This window comes from Vombatus ursinus, unplaced genomic scaffold (assembly GCF_900497805.2).
Source record: "Vombatus ursinus unplaced genomic scaffold, bare-nosed wombat genome assembly UNPS02009205.1, whole genome shotgun sequence".
Lineage (NCBI taxonomy): Eukaryota > Metazoa > Chordata > Mammalia > Diprotodontia > Vombatidae > Vombatus > Vombatus ursinus.
The window spans coordinates 26,112,540-26,127,788 of NW_020948983.1; the positions used below are offsets into that span (position 1 = coordinate 26,112,540).

Genomic DNA, 15,249 nt, shown 5'->3' on the forward strand with positions numbered 1-15,249 from the left:
CATTCAAATGGAGAAGACAACATATATGGAATGTTTCAGCTGCAAGTTAGATGGAAAGGTTTCATATCTTTAGGGTACATCAATAAAGCAGACAGTAATGCCTTTTCTTTAATGTTATTTCCACTGACAAAGTATCAATTTCTGATGTTGAACCATTTGACAGCACCAAGAAGTTCGGGAGCAAGAGTTTTCTTTTCTGAATCTTCATAATAATGGACCCTCAAATAAGGGTTAGTATATTTTGTTATGGGAGAAATTCTATGAGATGATTCCAGTCTTTCTATCCTTGCCCCGATTGGTAAAAGATTTATGTTTTGACCTCTGAGTTCTTAGTTACAATGAACATCTTTAGGTCCTAGGCACATTCAGCAAGCAGCATAAAATAGGGCAGACTAGGTAGTTGATCTTCCAACTAGAGTTGCTCTTATTGACTCCCTGACCCTATGGACTCAGAACTCTGCCTGACTGCCTAGACCCACAGTATCTCCCAGATCCCTTCTACTTGGTTGGTCTCTCTAAATCCTAGTCCATTCTGATCCTCCGTGCATCGTCACCGAGCACAAACCAACATGATTGGTGTTAAAGAACCTTCATAACCTAGATTCACACTATCTAATTCCATTTTATTTCCCTATTACTCTCCAACCTATAGTCAGGTCTCATCATTCTTTCCACATGGATCATGCTTCTTCCTACCTTCAAGTGGTCAGTTAGGTGGCACAGTGGATAGAGTGCTGAGCCTCCAGTCAGGAAGACCTGAGTTCAAAACAGGCCTAGGATACTTACTAGCTGTGTGACCTTGGGCAATTCACTTAACTTGTTTGTCTCAGTTTGCTCAATAAATGGCAATAATAACAGTAGCTACCTCCCAGGGTTGTTGTAAGGATTAACTGAGATAGCATTTATAAAGTGCTTAGCACAGAAATGGTAATAGTAGTGGTAGTAGTAGTAGTAGTAGTATCCCTACCTTTGCTCATGCTATTCCACTTACCATGAGGCTTCTTCCTCTCCACTTGCATTTATTTATATCTAAACTATTCTTCAAAGACCATCTAACATTCTTATCTCTGCTTTAAAGCCTTTTATGTAATCTCTCCTTTCACTAATCTTTGGTTGTACTAACAATGTCAAGTTAGACATAATATTAATATTAACAACCCACATCTAGATAGTGCTTTATGATTTGAAAATGATATGATTTCCTTAGAACAATTCTGCAGGGTAGTTGTACAGATGTTGTTATCTCCGCTATAGAAATAAGGAAAGTGACACTCTGAGAAGTGAAATGACTTGTTGATGGTAAAAAAGCCAGTAAATGTCAGAAGCAAGATTTGAATTCAAGCCCACATATTTCAGAAGAATGGGATCAGAAGATCTTGATCATTTATGAGCTGGATGATTTTGATCAGGTCATTTCTGAGTCTCAGTTTCTTTATTTTTAAAATGGGGGAACAGTAATACTTTACTACTTCACAGAGTTGTTGAAAGGAGAAAATGGAATAATATGTTAAATTACATTGCTAACTATAAAGCTCTAAAGAAAGGAATTTTAAAAGTACCATATAATTTAGCACTAAATTGTCTTCATATTTTACATATAAAATCCAAATTGCCTTCTGATTTTTCACATGGGATCCAATCCATTGCCAGTATCTTTCAACTTTGCCATTCTCTGTACTCATAAGATTCCATTTCACATCAGCTGCCCTGAATGGTTTCAACTCCAGAGAACAAGATTCCCCTCCCAGGATAAGCTCATCACTTTTAGACTCACCATCATTCTGCTAACTCAAGCCTTAACTGAAAAGACATCCTTCCCTCTTCTCTCCTCTCTTGGAGGACTGGAGGCACATCACCAAACTCCTCCCAATGCCTTTTTTTATAGAGGGCAGAAACTGGACTCAGTTCATTCCACTTTGAATCTGCTGCCCTGCCTGGTTTCAACCCCACTGACCAAGATACCTCTGTTCTGGGTACCCCCTTGTGTCCCATTCCCCTCCCCCTCTTTCTTGCCTTCTTTTGTGTGTTGTCTCCCCATTTCTTTTTTATTAAATGTATCCCCAGACCTTAACACAATGCTTGGCACATAGTAGGTAGCTCTTAATAAATGTTTATTGGATTGGATTAGATCATGAAGCCCCCACCATAGTTTAGGCCCTCTCTTTATTGGACTATCAGAATGGCTTTCTAGTTGCTCTCACATCTCTCTCCTTTCACATCCATTTTACACACAGGAGCCAAACTGATTTTCTAAAATGTAGGTCTGACAATACCACTTCCCTATTCGATAAATGTCTTTGACTTCCTATTGTCTCTAGGTAATGGGACTCCTAATCTGGAGCCTGTGAACCCCCTTTTTTGCTTGTTAATTTCGATAACTGTGTTTCAATATAATTGGTTTCCTTTGTAATCCTATGTAATAAATGTGTTTAAAAATATGATTCTGAGAGGGGTCCAGAGGCTTTCACCAGTCTATGAAAGAGGTCTATGGCCTAAAAAAGGTGTAGAACCCTTTGTCCAGGACCAAGGAGCATCTCCTCTGTTTGCTTGTAACCTGGTTTCAACCTACCTCTCCAACCTTATTGCATATTACTTCCTTTTCTGCATCCCACAGTCCAGCTGAATTAGCCTTGTTGTTGCTCCTTACACAGGACACTCCCATTTCTACACTTTTGCCAAGGCTGTCCCCATGCCTAGAATGCATTCTTCCTCACCTCCACCTGTTTGAATGACTTATTTCCTTTAAAACTCTGCTCAAGCACCACTGTTTACGTGAAGAAACAGCTTGTACCCTTCATCCAAAAAATGTACCTCTTATTCATTTTGCTTATGCTTATTTATGTAACTATTTTCTCTCCCAAAAGAATGAAATTCTTTAAGGGCACAGATTATTTCAGTTTTGTCTTTGTGTCTCTACTGCTTAGCACAGTGCCTAGAATGGTATTGTAGGTGCTTAAAAATACTTGTTCATTGAATCATTGACAAAATATCAGTTATTTCTCTCCAGCTAAATTGCAAGCTCCTGGAAGACAGGGAAAATGCCATATTCTTTTGATATTTCCCAAGATGCTTATCATAGTGCTGGGCTTATAGCAAGCACTCAATAAATACCTCTAAGCATCTGTTGACTGTTTGAGACAACAAAACTGACTATGTAGGGGAAGAATTTTAGGGGAAAAAATAACAGTTTTGAGACCCTGCTATTATAAGAGCCAACACATTTCTTTGGAACAGTATCTGTATAAGAAGAACTAGGTTTGGGGCTAGGGCAGCAGCAGGCAAGAAAGACTGAGTTGACATCAGGTCATTGACCCAAAGTAGCTCTAGAAATGAGGGCCACGCACCAGTTAATGGGTTATGAACTAGCTAGGTTGTGGAAATGGAAAAATACTGAAATGTCTAATACTGAGAAAATAACCCCATGACTTGTCTTCATAAAAATTTGAGTTGACCACAGGACACCGGATAGATGGGTTTGTTTAAGAAGCGTCTCAGCTAACAGGTTAAGTAAGTATTGCCTTCTTTCCTTTTTTCTCCATGCTCTGGAAGTTGATCAGAATTGACAAGAAAAAAAAAATAGGGAGATGAAGAGCTGTCTTCCTCAGCAGCTCAACACAAATAGCAAACATTAAATCTTCTATTTTCCAGGAAGTTTCTTTTGGATGACGATGACTGAAAGTAACTAAGCTACCTTTCCCTCCCTTTCTCCCCTCTCCATCCTCCCTCCCCCACCCCCGCCCCATCCCAGGGAACTTGATGAACATTTGGGCACAGAGTTTAATGATCTTTCCATACCAAACCTATCATTAGTAAAGTTCAGTCCATAGGCTCAAAGGTGGCATTGTTCACATTTGGGAACTGCCCACTACAGACAAAAGCAAACTTTCAAATTACCTTCACTGAACAATGCAAAGGGAAAATTCTATTTAAGAGACTGACTTTTGTAAACAAATTTTGTCTAAGCCAATCTCATAAGGATACCTCTTCATCTAATATAACCTCAATGCATCAGAAACAGTGGAAATTATTTAGATCAATCAGCCAACAGCATTTATAAATCACCTACAATATACCATGTCCTGTGCTAGGTGCTGGGGATTAAAAAAAATAAAAATGAAACAGTTCCCACCCTCAAGAAGCTTATATTCTACTAGAAGTGACAATATGTACATATATAGGTCTATACAAAAGAAATACCTTGCTTAAAACAAAAAGATTAATTCTAAAACTTGACTCAATTTTATTTTGGCAGATCAAATCATATTTTGAATGAATAAAGAAACACATTTACAATGTGCCAAGTAAGATAATTAGGCACTTGCTTTAAAATGGTAGATGGAAAGTTTACACGTGACCTACCTGCATTTTCTAACCCTCCATTTCTATCTCTGAATATTCCGTTGCCTTGGACTCCCTGGGGCACATGGTGGTCATGTGATTCTTTTGGAAAGTGGTGAATATAAACATGACTCCAAAGTCACAGAACTGTGAGTACCACAGACTTCCTCCAGTCTATTTACAGAAACCTTACAGAGAACTTTTTTGTTATGTTAAAAAAACTCTAATTTTTCTAATAATTTTTCTCTACTGGGTTTTTCCAAAAGAGATTTTTCTTCTACAATTCAGTATAAATGTCTTTAGCTACTACTATGATAAATGATGCTCATCAAAGTAATATTAATAACCAGGATTCACAGTAACAAAGAAGTTAACACAACAGTAACAACTGAAACTGCCATTACAATTTAAACAGAATATTATCTAGGGCAAGTGTTTGTTAAAAAAAAAGTTACACCTTTATTTTCACTAACTTCTAACTGAATTTTAGTATTTTCCTCAACCATTTAAAATGATCTGAGAAGGGGTCTATAGGCTATAGCAGACTGCCAAAGGGGTCTATGACACACATATGTATGCACAAAAGATGAAGAACCCCAGATCTAGGGAATCAACAAAAAAATATGTCCTTGACATCAAGCTGTTCCCATGTCAGGCTTTGCAGCAAGGCTTCCAGTTTCCAATTTTGCAGATGCAAAAACAGTGAGCATCACTATTTTCATGCCCATTACCGACATATACAAACACTATTGTTAACTGGCACAAATGTATTCTTAGCCCACAGATTGATTCAGAATTGACCTGTGGCATCGTACTGACAAATGAAGTCTCTATATACAGGACATATGCTGGGGTACAATTTAATGAAGATTTTTGAAAATCTCACTCCTAAACTTTTTACAGACGCACAGCTGCATTCTATTATTTGTTACCAAAATAAACGGTACACTTAGCCTTCTACTGCATACTGGGGAAAATAGAGTGGCCCAATCTACTCAATTCTTTGAGCCAAGTCTAGAGGACTCTGTTAGGTTCCAAACACTTGTACTATTGTATTTCCTGAAAAATGTAATGCCCAGGCTTATTCTCCAAGGAGGTTCAGAAAGAAAAATGTGACTTGGCACTCAGTAACATTTCTGAATATACCAGTCCAAGATAGATTATAAAAAACTCCTCTCAAGTCAAACGGTCAATTTATAAATATTTACTGAATAGCTATTATGTACAAAACATATCAAAATGAATATTAAAAAAAGAAGGGGAGATAAACCATGCATGGAGTGGAAGAAAGGAGGTAGCAAGAGGAATGAAAGTAAAAACAAAGGAATGAAAGAGAAAAGAAGAAAGGAGAAAGGGAAGGAATAGAGGGAGGGAGGGAAAGGAGAAAAAGAAAAGCAGAGAAGAGAACAGATACTTCCTCTACGAGAATGTCCCTTTTCCTAAATTCAAAGGACTCAAAGGCATAAAAAGTGTTCATTCTCTCAGGTGAATCAATCATGATGCTGTAAGTCTTTCTTTTTGCAGGGATTTCTGGTCTAATTCATTACTTCCTTATTTGACTTGACATGGTAGAGAAAGGTGGAGAGGAAAGTGGTCATGCATACAGAGATTCTTAGAAAAATTTTTAACAATGTATTAATTCTATATTACAACCTCTGAATTAAGTAGTTAACTAAAATTCTTTTTAAAAATAAAAAAAATCTGATATTTCCTGTATGGACAATCCTACAGCGTTATCTTTTTCAAACGGTTGGGACAGTACCTTTTTTTTATTTCTTATGCTAACCTACAGTGCTAAAAATAGTCCTGGAGCATTTTGTGAAAAAGATCCAATCCAACTAAGATTAAAGAGAATATATGAGTTTTAGACATAAACCAAGCACGTATATTCCTGGCATATGGCATGACTTTGATCACCATGTCCTTCCCCTCTTTGGGTAGTAATTAGTCTCTTGGTCATCGGTCTGGCTTAGGAGAACCTTTCACAGCTGTGGCATTTCCCATTCTTATCTTCTGTAGAAAAAGGATTTCTACTCCTCATTCATTCAGTCCTTATATAAATATTACAGATGCTCTAATACTTTCAAAAACCTTTCCAGGTACTGGGGGAATACAGAGAGGTATCCTTATGTAGACCTTTGGGATCTTATAAAGTGGACATCAGGAAAGGGAAGGAGGGAATCTTAGTTCCTGGTATTTAGTCCTTCCAGTCTGTGCACTAAATCAGAAATTGGTAGGACCTACTCAGTGATAAGGGCAGCTAGGTGGCACAGTGGATAGAGAACCAGACCTGGAGTCAGGAAAACTCATCTTCCTGAGTTCAAATCCAGCCTCAGACACTTACTAGCTACATGACCGTGGATAAGTCACTTAACCCCATTTGCCTTGGTTTCCTCATCTGTAAAATGAGCTGGAGAAGTAAATAGCAAACTGCTCCAGTACCTTTGCCAAGAAAATCCCAAATGGGGTCATGAAGAGTCAGACATAACTGAAACAACTGAACAACAACTCAGTGGCAACACTCTTCTCCATCCCACACCTTCCCCTGGAATCCTCCAGTATAGGCCTGATTGAAGCAGTGTCTTTGGCTCTTCTGTACCACTTCCAGTGAAGTACTGGGGGTCAGAAGGATGTGGTAGGGTCAATGTTTGGGTGTCAACCGTGATTTACAGTCAAAGGGGAACCCACTTAGCAGGAAAGCATAGTTTCTCCTTCTTTACCAGATCAGGGAGATGTTGCTACTTCTATGCAAATGTGTTCCACGTCGTGATACATGGAGTTGAGTGGGGTCTCAGCTTATATTTAATCACTAAAGTGGCAAACCAGCTGTGTTTCCTCAAGTGCCTCACATTTGACGAAGGGTCCTGAGGATTTCTCTGTCCATCTCTCACTCTGTAGCATAAAAACTGCTTGGCTTTATTTCTTCCCTAGCTTGGGCCTCCCATCATCTTTTAGGACACTATGCATACTTAAGCACTGAGTAAACACTATTTCAGGTTAATACAAGGAAGTGCCATTCTGCCTTGCTCCACCACACCTTTCCCCGACCTTCCCCATGTACATACAAACATACAGGATGCATAGGCACTGGACAGATAATAACAATAGCTGATGTTTACATCACACATTGCTAGACACAAGTAAGTAACAAATGAGGTTTCATTCATTTCTGTGTGTGTGCGTGTGTGTGTGTGTGTGTGTGTGTGTGTGTATGTGTGTATGTGTAAGAGAGAGAGGGACAGAGAGAGAGAGAGAGACAGAGATAGAGAGACAGAGAGACAGAAAGAAAAGAGTGCTCCACCTACATTGTTTCATTTGATTTTTCACAAAAGCCCTGTGAGGTAATTAGGAAATAAAAGTATTATTATCCCTATTTCCTAGGTAAGGAAACTGAGGATAAGAGACATGGCCAAGGTCATAGGGGTACTACATGGTAGAGGAAGGACCTGTAACCAAGTCTTTGCCTTATGTCAGTAGGTTCCCCTTGTGTATATAACACATTCAAGGGAAGTGACCTGACTTGACTATCCCTACCAAAAGGCAAAGTAATTGTGTGTCCTGGAGGGATGGAAGAAGAGAGGGAGTGTTGAGGAAAAGGACAGAAGGGAAAAAAGGAACAACTTATATTTATTTGCACTTTAAGGTGCGAGAACCACCGTCTTCACAACAGCTGATGAGGTACTTTGCAGATAAGAAAACTGAGGCTGTAAGAGGTTATAGTCACAAGTGACTGAGGAAGAATTCAAATCCAGGCCTTAGCCTGGCAGAGTGTTGAAGCCTGAATAAATATTTTTTAAACTTCATTCATTCATTCATTCATTCATTCTCCTAGCTTTAGATCTAGCTCTTTCCATTATGACACACAGTTTCTCAAGACATGGAAGAATAGAGAAGGAAAAGGAAAGCAAGCTGCAGAAAAGCAGACTTAGGGAGGAGAGGAAGAACGAACACAAATAGAGATAGAATGCTGGGAAACAGAAAAGAAGACAATGGAAAAACAGAAGAGGGAAGGGGGGAAGTGAAGACAGGGAACCGTCCTTTTGGACAAAGAGAAAAAAAAAGATTCGAGATCCCATCCAAAGACAGAATGGTGGAGGACCTAAAAAGTCCAGGACTAGAGGAGGGAATTCCAGCAGCCCAAGCTTGGATAAGATAAGAGAGCACAGGCTCCAAACTGAGTGCCCTTGTATTTTAGCCCCATTCTTCCAAGAGGTTCTCTGAGTAGCACAACCTCCCCACCCCAACATCCCAGCAGGATGAGGAATCTGGGTAACTGAAGCCAGAATAACAGAGGGAAGGATTTCATTCCAATGCATGAGCAATTTAGTGGGGGTGGGGGTGGAGGAAGGAAGAAGGCATAGGGAACCATGACTACCAGGCTTTTTTGTTCCTTCACCCCAGATAGTGTAGGGGGTGGCAAAGATGGGTCCCCAGAGTGGAACTGCAAACCTGACTTGGCATCCTGCCCTTCCTTCACCCCACCCCCTCATAGACACACTAGTTTCTGTGAAGGAACACTTTCCACAGACGAATCCTGCAGAAGGGCAAATTTTCTTTTTTACAAAGTAATAGCAGTGGAATGGTACTCAATATTCCACCTGAAAACAAGAAGCATTCTTTTATGAAAAATCATTTCCATTTGGAATAAAACATAGGGGAAGGGAGAACACATACTTGACATTGGTGTTGGTGCAGATGATGTATTCAATCTCATCAGAATAAGGATTCTGAAAAGTGAAGCTGCTGGTCCTGATTAACATCCACTCCCGGTTTTTGGTCCGAAATCGATACATGACCGATAGTACTTGGCCTTTCAGCTTAACAACCTGAGGAAACAGTTTATAGAGATAAGTAGACAGAAGAGTGGAATTAGATGGGAAGAAGAAAAGGAAGGGGGGCAAATATTTACATTTGTAGTACTTATGTACTATGTGCCAGGCACTATACTAAGTGATTTACAAATAATTATTTCATTTGTTCTTCACAACACCCCTGGGAGGCAGGTACTATTATTATTTCCATTTTACATATGAGGAAATTGAGGCAAACAGAGATTAAGTGACTTGCCCAGCATCACCCAGCTAGTAAGTGTCTCAGGTCAGATTTGAACTCAGGTCTTCCTGACTCTTTGTCCAGAGCTTTACCCACCACATCACCTAGCTGCCTGGAAACACAGAGGGCCACAAGGAGGTGATTTCTCCCCCAAAATAAGAATGATACTAAAATGTAAAAATAAAAAAAGAAGGATTTAGATCTGGAAGGAACTTTAGAGATCATAGTCCAACATCTTCATATTACATACAAGTGAGGAAACCAAGGAGAAGAAAGGTTAAGTGACTTGCTCATATTCACACAGGTAGCAAGGAGAACAGAGCCATAGAGTTGGAGCTACCTTAAAGATCATTATGCAAAAACTTCTCATTTGTAGAATAGGAAACTGAGGAAATTTTACATACTACTACTATTACTACCACTACTACCACCACTACTGCTACTACAACTACCACTATTGTTACTACTGCTGTTGCTGCTACTACTAGTGAGCATTTATGTAGCACTTTTAGGTTTGTGAAGCATTTTACATATATTATCTTTGGTCCTAACAACAACTCTGTGAGGTGGCTATTATTATTATCTCTATTTTACAGTTGAGGAAACTGGGGCTGAAAAAGTCACACAGTTAGTCAGTGTCTGAGGTGCAAATGGAACTCAGCACTCTACCCCCTACGTCGCCTAACTGTCTCTCAGAAGCTGAGTCTCTTGTTTGAAGACACAAAAATATTTGGTGGCAAAAGCTATACTAGAGCCCAGGCCAGAGCACTTTCCACTTCTCTGCCCTGCCTGCAATAGACATATTATAAAATAACCTTCCACCTTCAAAATTACAACTGTCTTCATTCAATGACATATCCCATTCACTTTGGGGATTCACCACTGAAGCTTGATAGGATAAGCTTGGAGAGTGTCCAACAGTTGAAGAGGCAGGCTAGGTTACCTAAAGGAGAGAGAAGCTTAGTGTTTCTCAGCTTAGGGTGTGTGATGTTAAACAGCACTTATCTTTTCCTAGGAACAGGACAAAAGACAATAGATAAATACAGGCAAAACTCATTCCAAATTAGCAGTACTAAGTATGAAAGTTGATGTAATCTTAGGCCGATGGTCTTCTAGGGCACTTCTAACTCTCAGATGATTTTGTGAAATCGTTAAGCCTGTCTGGGAAGATGCTAGTCATGTTCAGAGCAAGGTAGCCCTAAATGTCAGCCAGCCAGTCAACTAGCATTTATTAAGCACCTACTACACGCCAAGCATTGTGCTAAGTAATAGGTATACACAGAAAGGCAAAAGACAGCCCTGTCCTTAGAAGCTCACAGTTTAATGGGGAAAACAATGTGCAAACAATTACATACAAACAAAATATATGCAGAGGAAAGACATGAGCATGAAGAGGGATTGGGAAAGGCTTCTAGAAGAAGGTGAGACTTTAGCTGAGTCTTGAGGGAAGCCAGGGAAGACCAGAAGCAGAGATGAAGAGGGAAAGAATACCAGCCTTGGAGGGACAGCCAGAGAAAACACTCAAGAGTTGAGAGGAAGGGGCCAGATTATGGAGGGCTTTGTAAGGCAAACAAAGGATTTTTTATTTAATCCTGGAGGCAATTGGGAGCCACTGGAGTTGACTGAATAAGTGGGTTATATGGTCAGATTTGCCTTATTCAGGCAGGTGTAAACCAGTCTTCTCAATTTCAGTTCCATAGTTATTTGCCTAGTTCTTTGAACTGAATGAATGTTTTAGGTTTTTCCTCTATACTTATTGTTTCTTTCCTCTGGGTTCTCCAGAAGTAATATACTAAGGTACCTGATAAAATGGAGATAATTTCTCTAGTTGCAAACATTTCACAAATATATTGAACCAATGCTCTCATCTTGCAAGTATCAAAAAAAAAAAGGTTCTCTTCTCCCTCCTCTCCAATCTTTATTTTTCAAAGCAAGACTTCTGCTAGGTTGCCTTATGACATATTCCTCTATGTCTCTGAAAGTCTATATAACCCCCCCATACTCTCTCAGTATCTGATCATTCACCAGTCTCCCCATTTTACTGATTAGAAAACTGAGGCCAATTGAGGTGAACTGACTTTCCCAAGGTCACCCAGCTAGTTAGACAGAGAGAACCCAGGTTTCCAGATTAACATGCCAGCATTTTCTTTTACTCTTATAATGCCTAGATAGAATTTCACAGAATCATGGAATGTCAGACTTAGAAGGTACCTCAGAGGTGATATGGTCCAACAGTGCAAGAATATGAATTCTCTCTATAACATACCTAGCAAGTGATCACCCAGTTTTTATCTGAAGACATCTTGTGAAGAAAAACCTACAGCCTCCTGAGATAGCCCACCGTAATTTGGGATAGCTCTGGGAAGCATGATCAAATCAGTCAATATTTAAAGAATACTTAAAGAAATCAATTCAGGCTATTCACTAGAAGGCTTAATACTGAAGCTGAGTCTTAAATATTTTGATGACATAATGAGAAGACAGGACTCATTGGAAAAGACCCTGATATTGGGAAAGATTAAAGGCAAAAAAGGAAAAGGGGAGGGCAGAGGATAAAGTGGATAGATATTGTCATGGAAACAACAAACATGAACTTGGACAGACTTCAAGAGATAGTGTAGGATAGAAGGACCTGGCATGGTATAGTCCACAGGGTCATGAAGAGTCAGTCAGACACAACTGAATGACTAAACAACAATGACAACAAACTGGATATTATGAAGTTTTTCCTTATATCGTCTCAGTTTGCTCCTTTATTACTTGCATTCACAGAGCTTCTTCTAGCTCTGGTACCTAACAGGGTAAGCCTAATCTCTCTTTATAAGGTAATTCTTTAAATACATACAGATAGCTATCAAGTCCTCCCTGCATTTTCTCTAATCCAAGATAAACACCACCATTTTCTTCAGTTCTTATATGGCAAGACCTCAAGGGTCTTCAATTTCTTTGGACACTTTCCAGCTTATAAATGTCCTTAAATGTGAGTAAAGTGATCACTTTCTTAGTCATGGACACTCTTCCTCTTTAGATGGAGCCAAATGTTGTATTAGCTTTCTTAGTTGTATTATCACCCTGTTGGCTTATATTGAATATGCTAAAAGACCCAGATCTTTTCCTGATATACTTCTACTGAGCCACAACATGCTCCATCTAGCATTTATGAAGTCGATTTTTTAAATTTAAGTTCAAGACTTTACATTTATTCCTACTAAATTTCATCTTATTTGATTCAAGATGTTCTAGCCTGTCAAGGAATATTTTGTTTTTTTACTTTTTAAATTTGACTTCCAGTTTTGTATTATATATGTTTTATTAAGTACTGTTGTGCTAAGCAAAGATTTCATGAATATGTTCACCATGTCACATAGGGTATTAAGCATAGGATATTCAAATACTTTTGTTAAAATTAAAGAGTTCACTTTTATTTGAAATAAACTCCTCTGCAGTTTCCAATGAATAAGGCATTTCCTTTCATCAACAATTTCTAACCACCACGCCCAATGGCAGAATCCCAAAGAATACAAAGGCTGTGTCAATGTCCAGCCCAAGGATTTCCTAGTGGATATTAGATAGCTGGCCAGTGGACTCTTTGATTCTGGGCTACATTTATTATTGTTGGCTGAAGGGCATTACTGTCCTGGTTTAATTTTCCCACCACATGAATAAATTTGCCTTCTCAAGGAACTGATGCTATATGAGCTGGGTACTGGCAAGAAATCAGATGCTAAATCCCTCTTTTTTTTCTTTTTAAAACCAACCAATTTCTGAAAACCTCAGCAGTTTGCAATTTCTGGGGCTCTATAAAATGGTTATATCCCTCGAAATCATGCTTACCATTTTAATTTAAATGTTTTTTTTAAAGCTGATGCACCAATAATAAAATAAGCCTTCCTGTTTGGTTGGTTTTCATTGACTGAGTGAAGCCAAGACTAATTTTATAATAATACATTTGAAAGTATGGGAGGATTTTTTTGAAGAAAATCTTGAAATATATTAAAAAGGAAAACACAAAAACTCAACTGTATAATCCTTAACCTTTAAAACATTTCATATTTTTCTCAAATAAAATCCTCAAAAATTGATCACTAGCACAAAAGTGAACTAATATCATATATCATGTGGCTACTTATATAAGTACATAAATAAAAATGCTATCTTCAAAAGAAATATTAATTAGAGGGAAGAGGTGAAGAGATGACAGAAAATTGCAAAGGAAAGAACTTTGGGAATAACTGGCCATGTTCACAGAGATAGTGAATAGCAAAGCCATAATTCAAACACAAAATTGACTCCAAATCTATTGTTCTTTCCATGATACCATGAAGAAGTTGCAATGGATGATTTAAAAGGTTCCTTCCATCTCTAATGTGCTACCTTTCTAGGATCTAAGAGGCTACTTACTTACTAGCAGGATTTAGATAGCAACATGATTTTATGTAATAATAATACTTGTGTACAGAAGTTATGCTGACTCAAGATTAGCAATTCCTATGTTCTGATTTATTTTTGTAGCTCTGGTGATTAATTTTCACTCATTCTCTCACACTTTCTCATTCATTCTTTTCGAGGCCAATGACAATGGCATGGGTTAGAGGAAGAACATGTGGCCATGGAACAAAGCAGGTCAACTGGGACATGAAAGGACCACATTTAGGCATAATTAATACTGTATTCTAAAATAACTGGCCATGGTAGGGTTTAGATGAACTACGAACTTAAATTATGTCCAGTGTAAGAAGACTCATACCTTTACAAAAGAGAGAATGATTTTTGTAACCATTAAAGTTCTATATGAATTATTATTATGTTCTAAGGTCAAATCTAGAAAGGACTCTAGCTATCATTGAGTATGACACCTCCCCATTCTTATAGATGACACAACAGAGAAGTTAAATGACTTGCTCAAAGTCTCTCATATAGCAAAATAGCCCAACTTTGATGTGGACCCAGGTCCTTTGACTCCAAATCCAGCACCGTTTCCACTATGTCATGCTGTTTTGCAGCACAAGAAAAAGACAAGGAAATAAAGGGGGAAAATAAGGTGAAGGCATAGGATACAAAAAGGAATTGGGTAGAAAATAGAGAAGAAAAATATAAAAAGGAGAGGGAGAAAGAAAAAGGAAGGAAGGCAAGAAATTGAGAGAGAAAAAGGGAGTGTAAATAAATGTGGTAAAGGGAAAAAGAAAGGGAAGCAAAGATGAAGGAGAATAGAGGCATTAGGGAGATAGAGAAAGACATTAATGAGAAAAGGAGGATGGGGAAAAAAAGAAAGAGCCACCAGAGGGAAACTGGGAGGTCACTATAGGGTAGATGGTGAAAAGGAGAAGAGCGGGAAGGAAAAAGAGGAAAAAAATGAGAAAGAAAAGTGTAGAGAGAAGATATAGTCCACATGATGATGAAAAGGCATGGCTTCCATGAGAGAGGGGAGTGGAAAGAAAATTCCCCTTCCACAGTCAGGAAGTCAAGGAAGCATCCTGAAGCCAGTTAGACCTCAGTCAAACATTTCTAACAACTCTCCCTGCCCCCAGGTCTATCTTGGTAATTCATACCACCAGTCCACAAAACTTCCTGGAGGCCTGAGCCAAAGGGCAGAGTACAGGACAGGTTGTGGCCACAACAGCTGCAGTGGCCCCAGGAGCCCACCCAGGCTTCAATCACCGGGACTTAGAGGAAGTGACCTGAGAAAGCATTATGCAGCTGCTTTGTTCATTGAAATAAATTCATTTAAATGTTAAAAAAAAAATAAAAGGAAGTTCCCTCAAAAAATAGGGATGGGACACAGGACCTAAGTGGCCCCATTTCCAACCCTCCTCAAAGTGCCTTGTACTTTCTTGCCTTACATAGGATCTTGTTAGGGGA

The 15,249-nt window shown here is 38.8% G+C and overlaps 1 protein-coding gene across 1 annotated transcript in view; it reads right to left on the reverse strand.

Annotated features, from left to right (window-relative positions):
• ARNT2 (aryl hydrocarbon receptor nuclear translocator 2) overlaps positions 1 to 15,249 on the reverse strand; it is a 265,547-nt gene that overhangs the window by 37,826 nt on the left and 212,472 nt on the right. Inside the window, exon 12 of the mRNA XM_027851908.1 lies at positions 9,013 to 9,164. Coding sequence (XP_027707709.1) covers positions 9,013 to 9,164 — 152 coding nt within the window. The remainder of the gene's footprint in view (positions 1 to 9,012; positions 9,165 to 15,249) is intronic.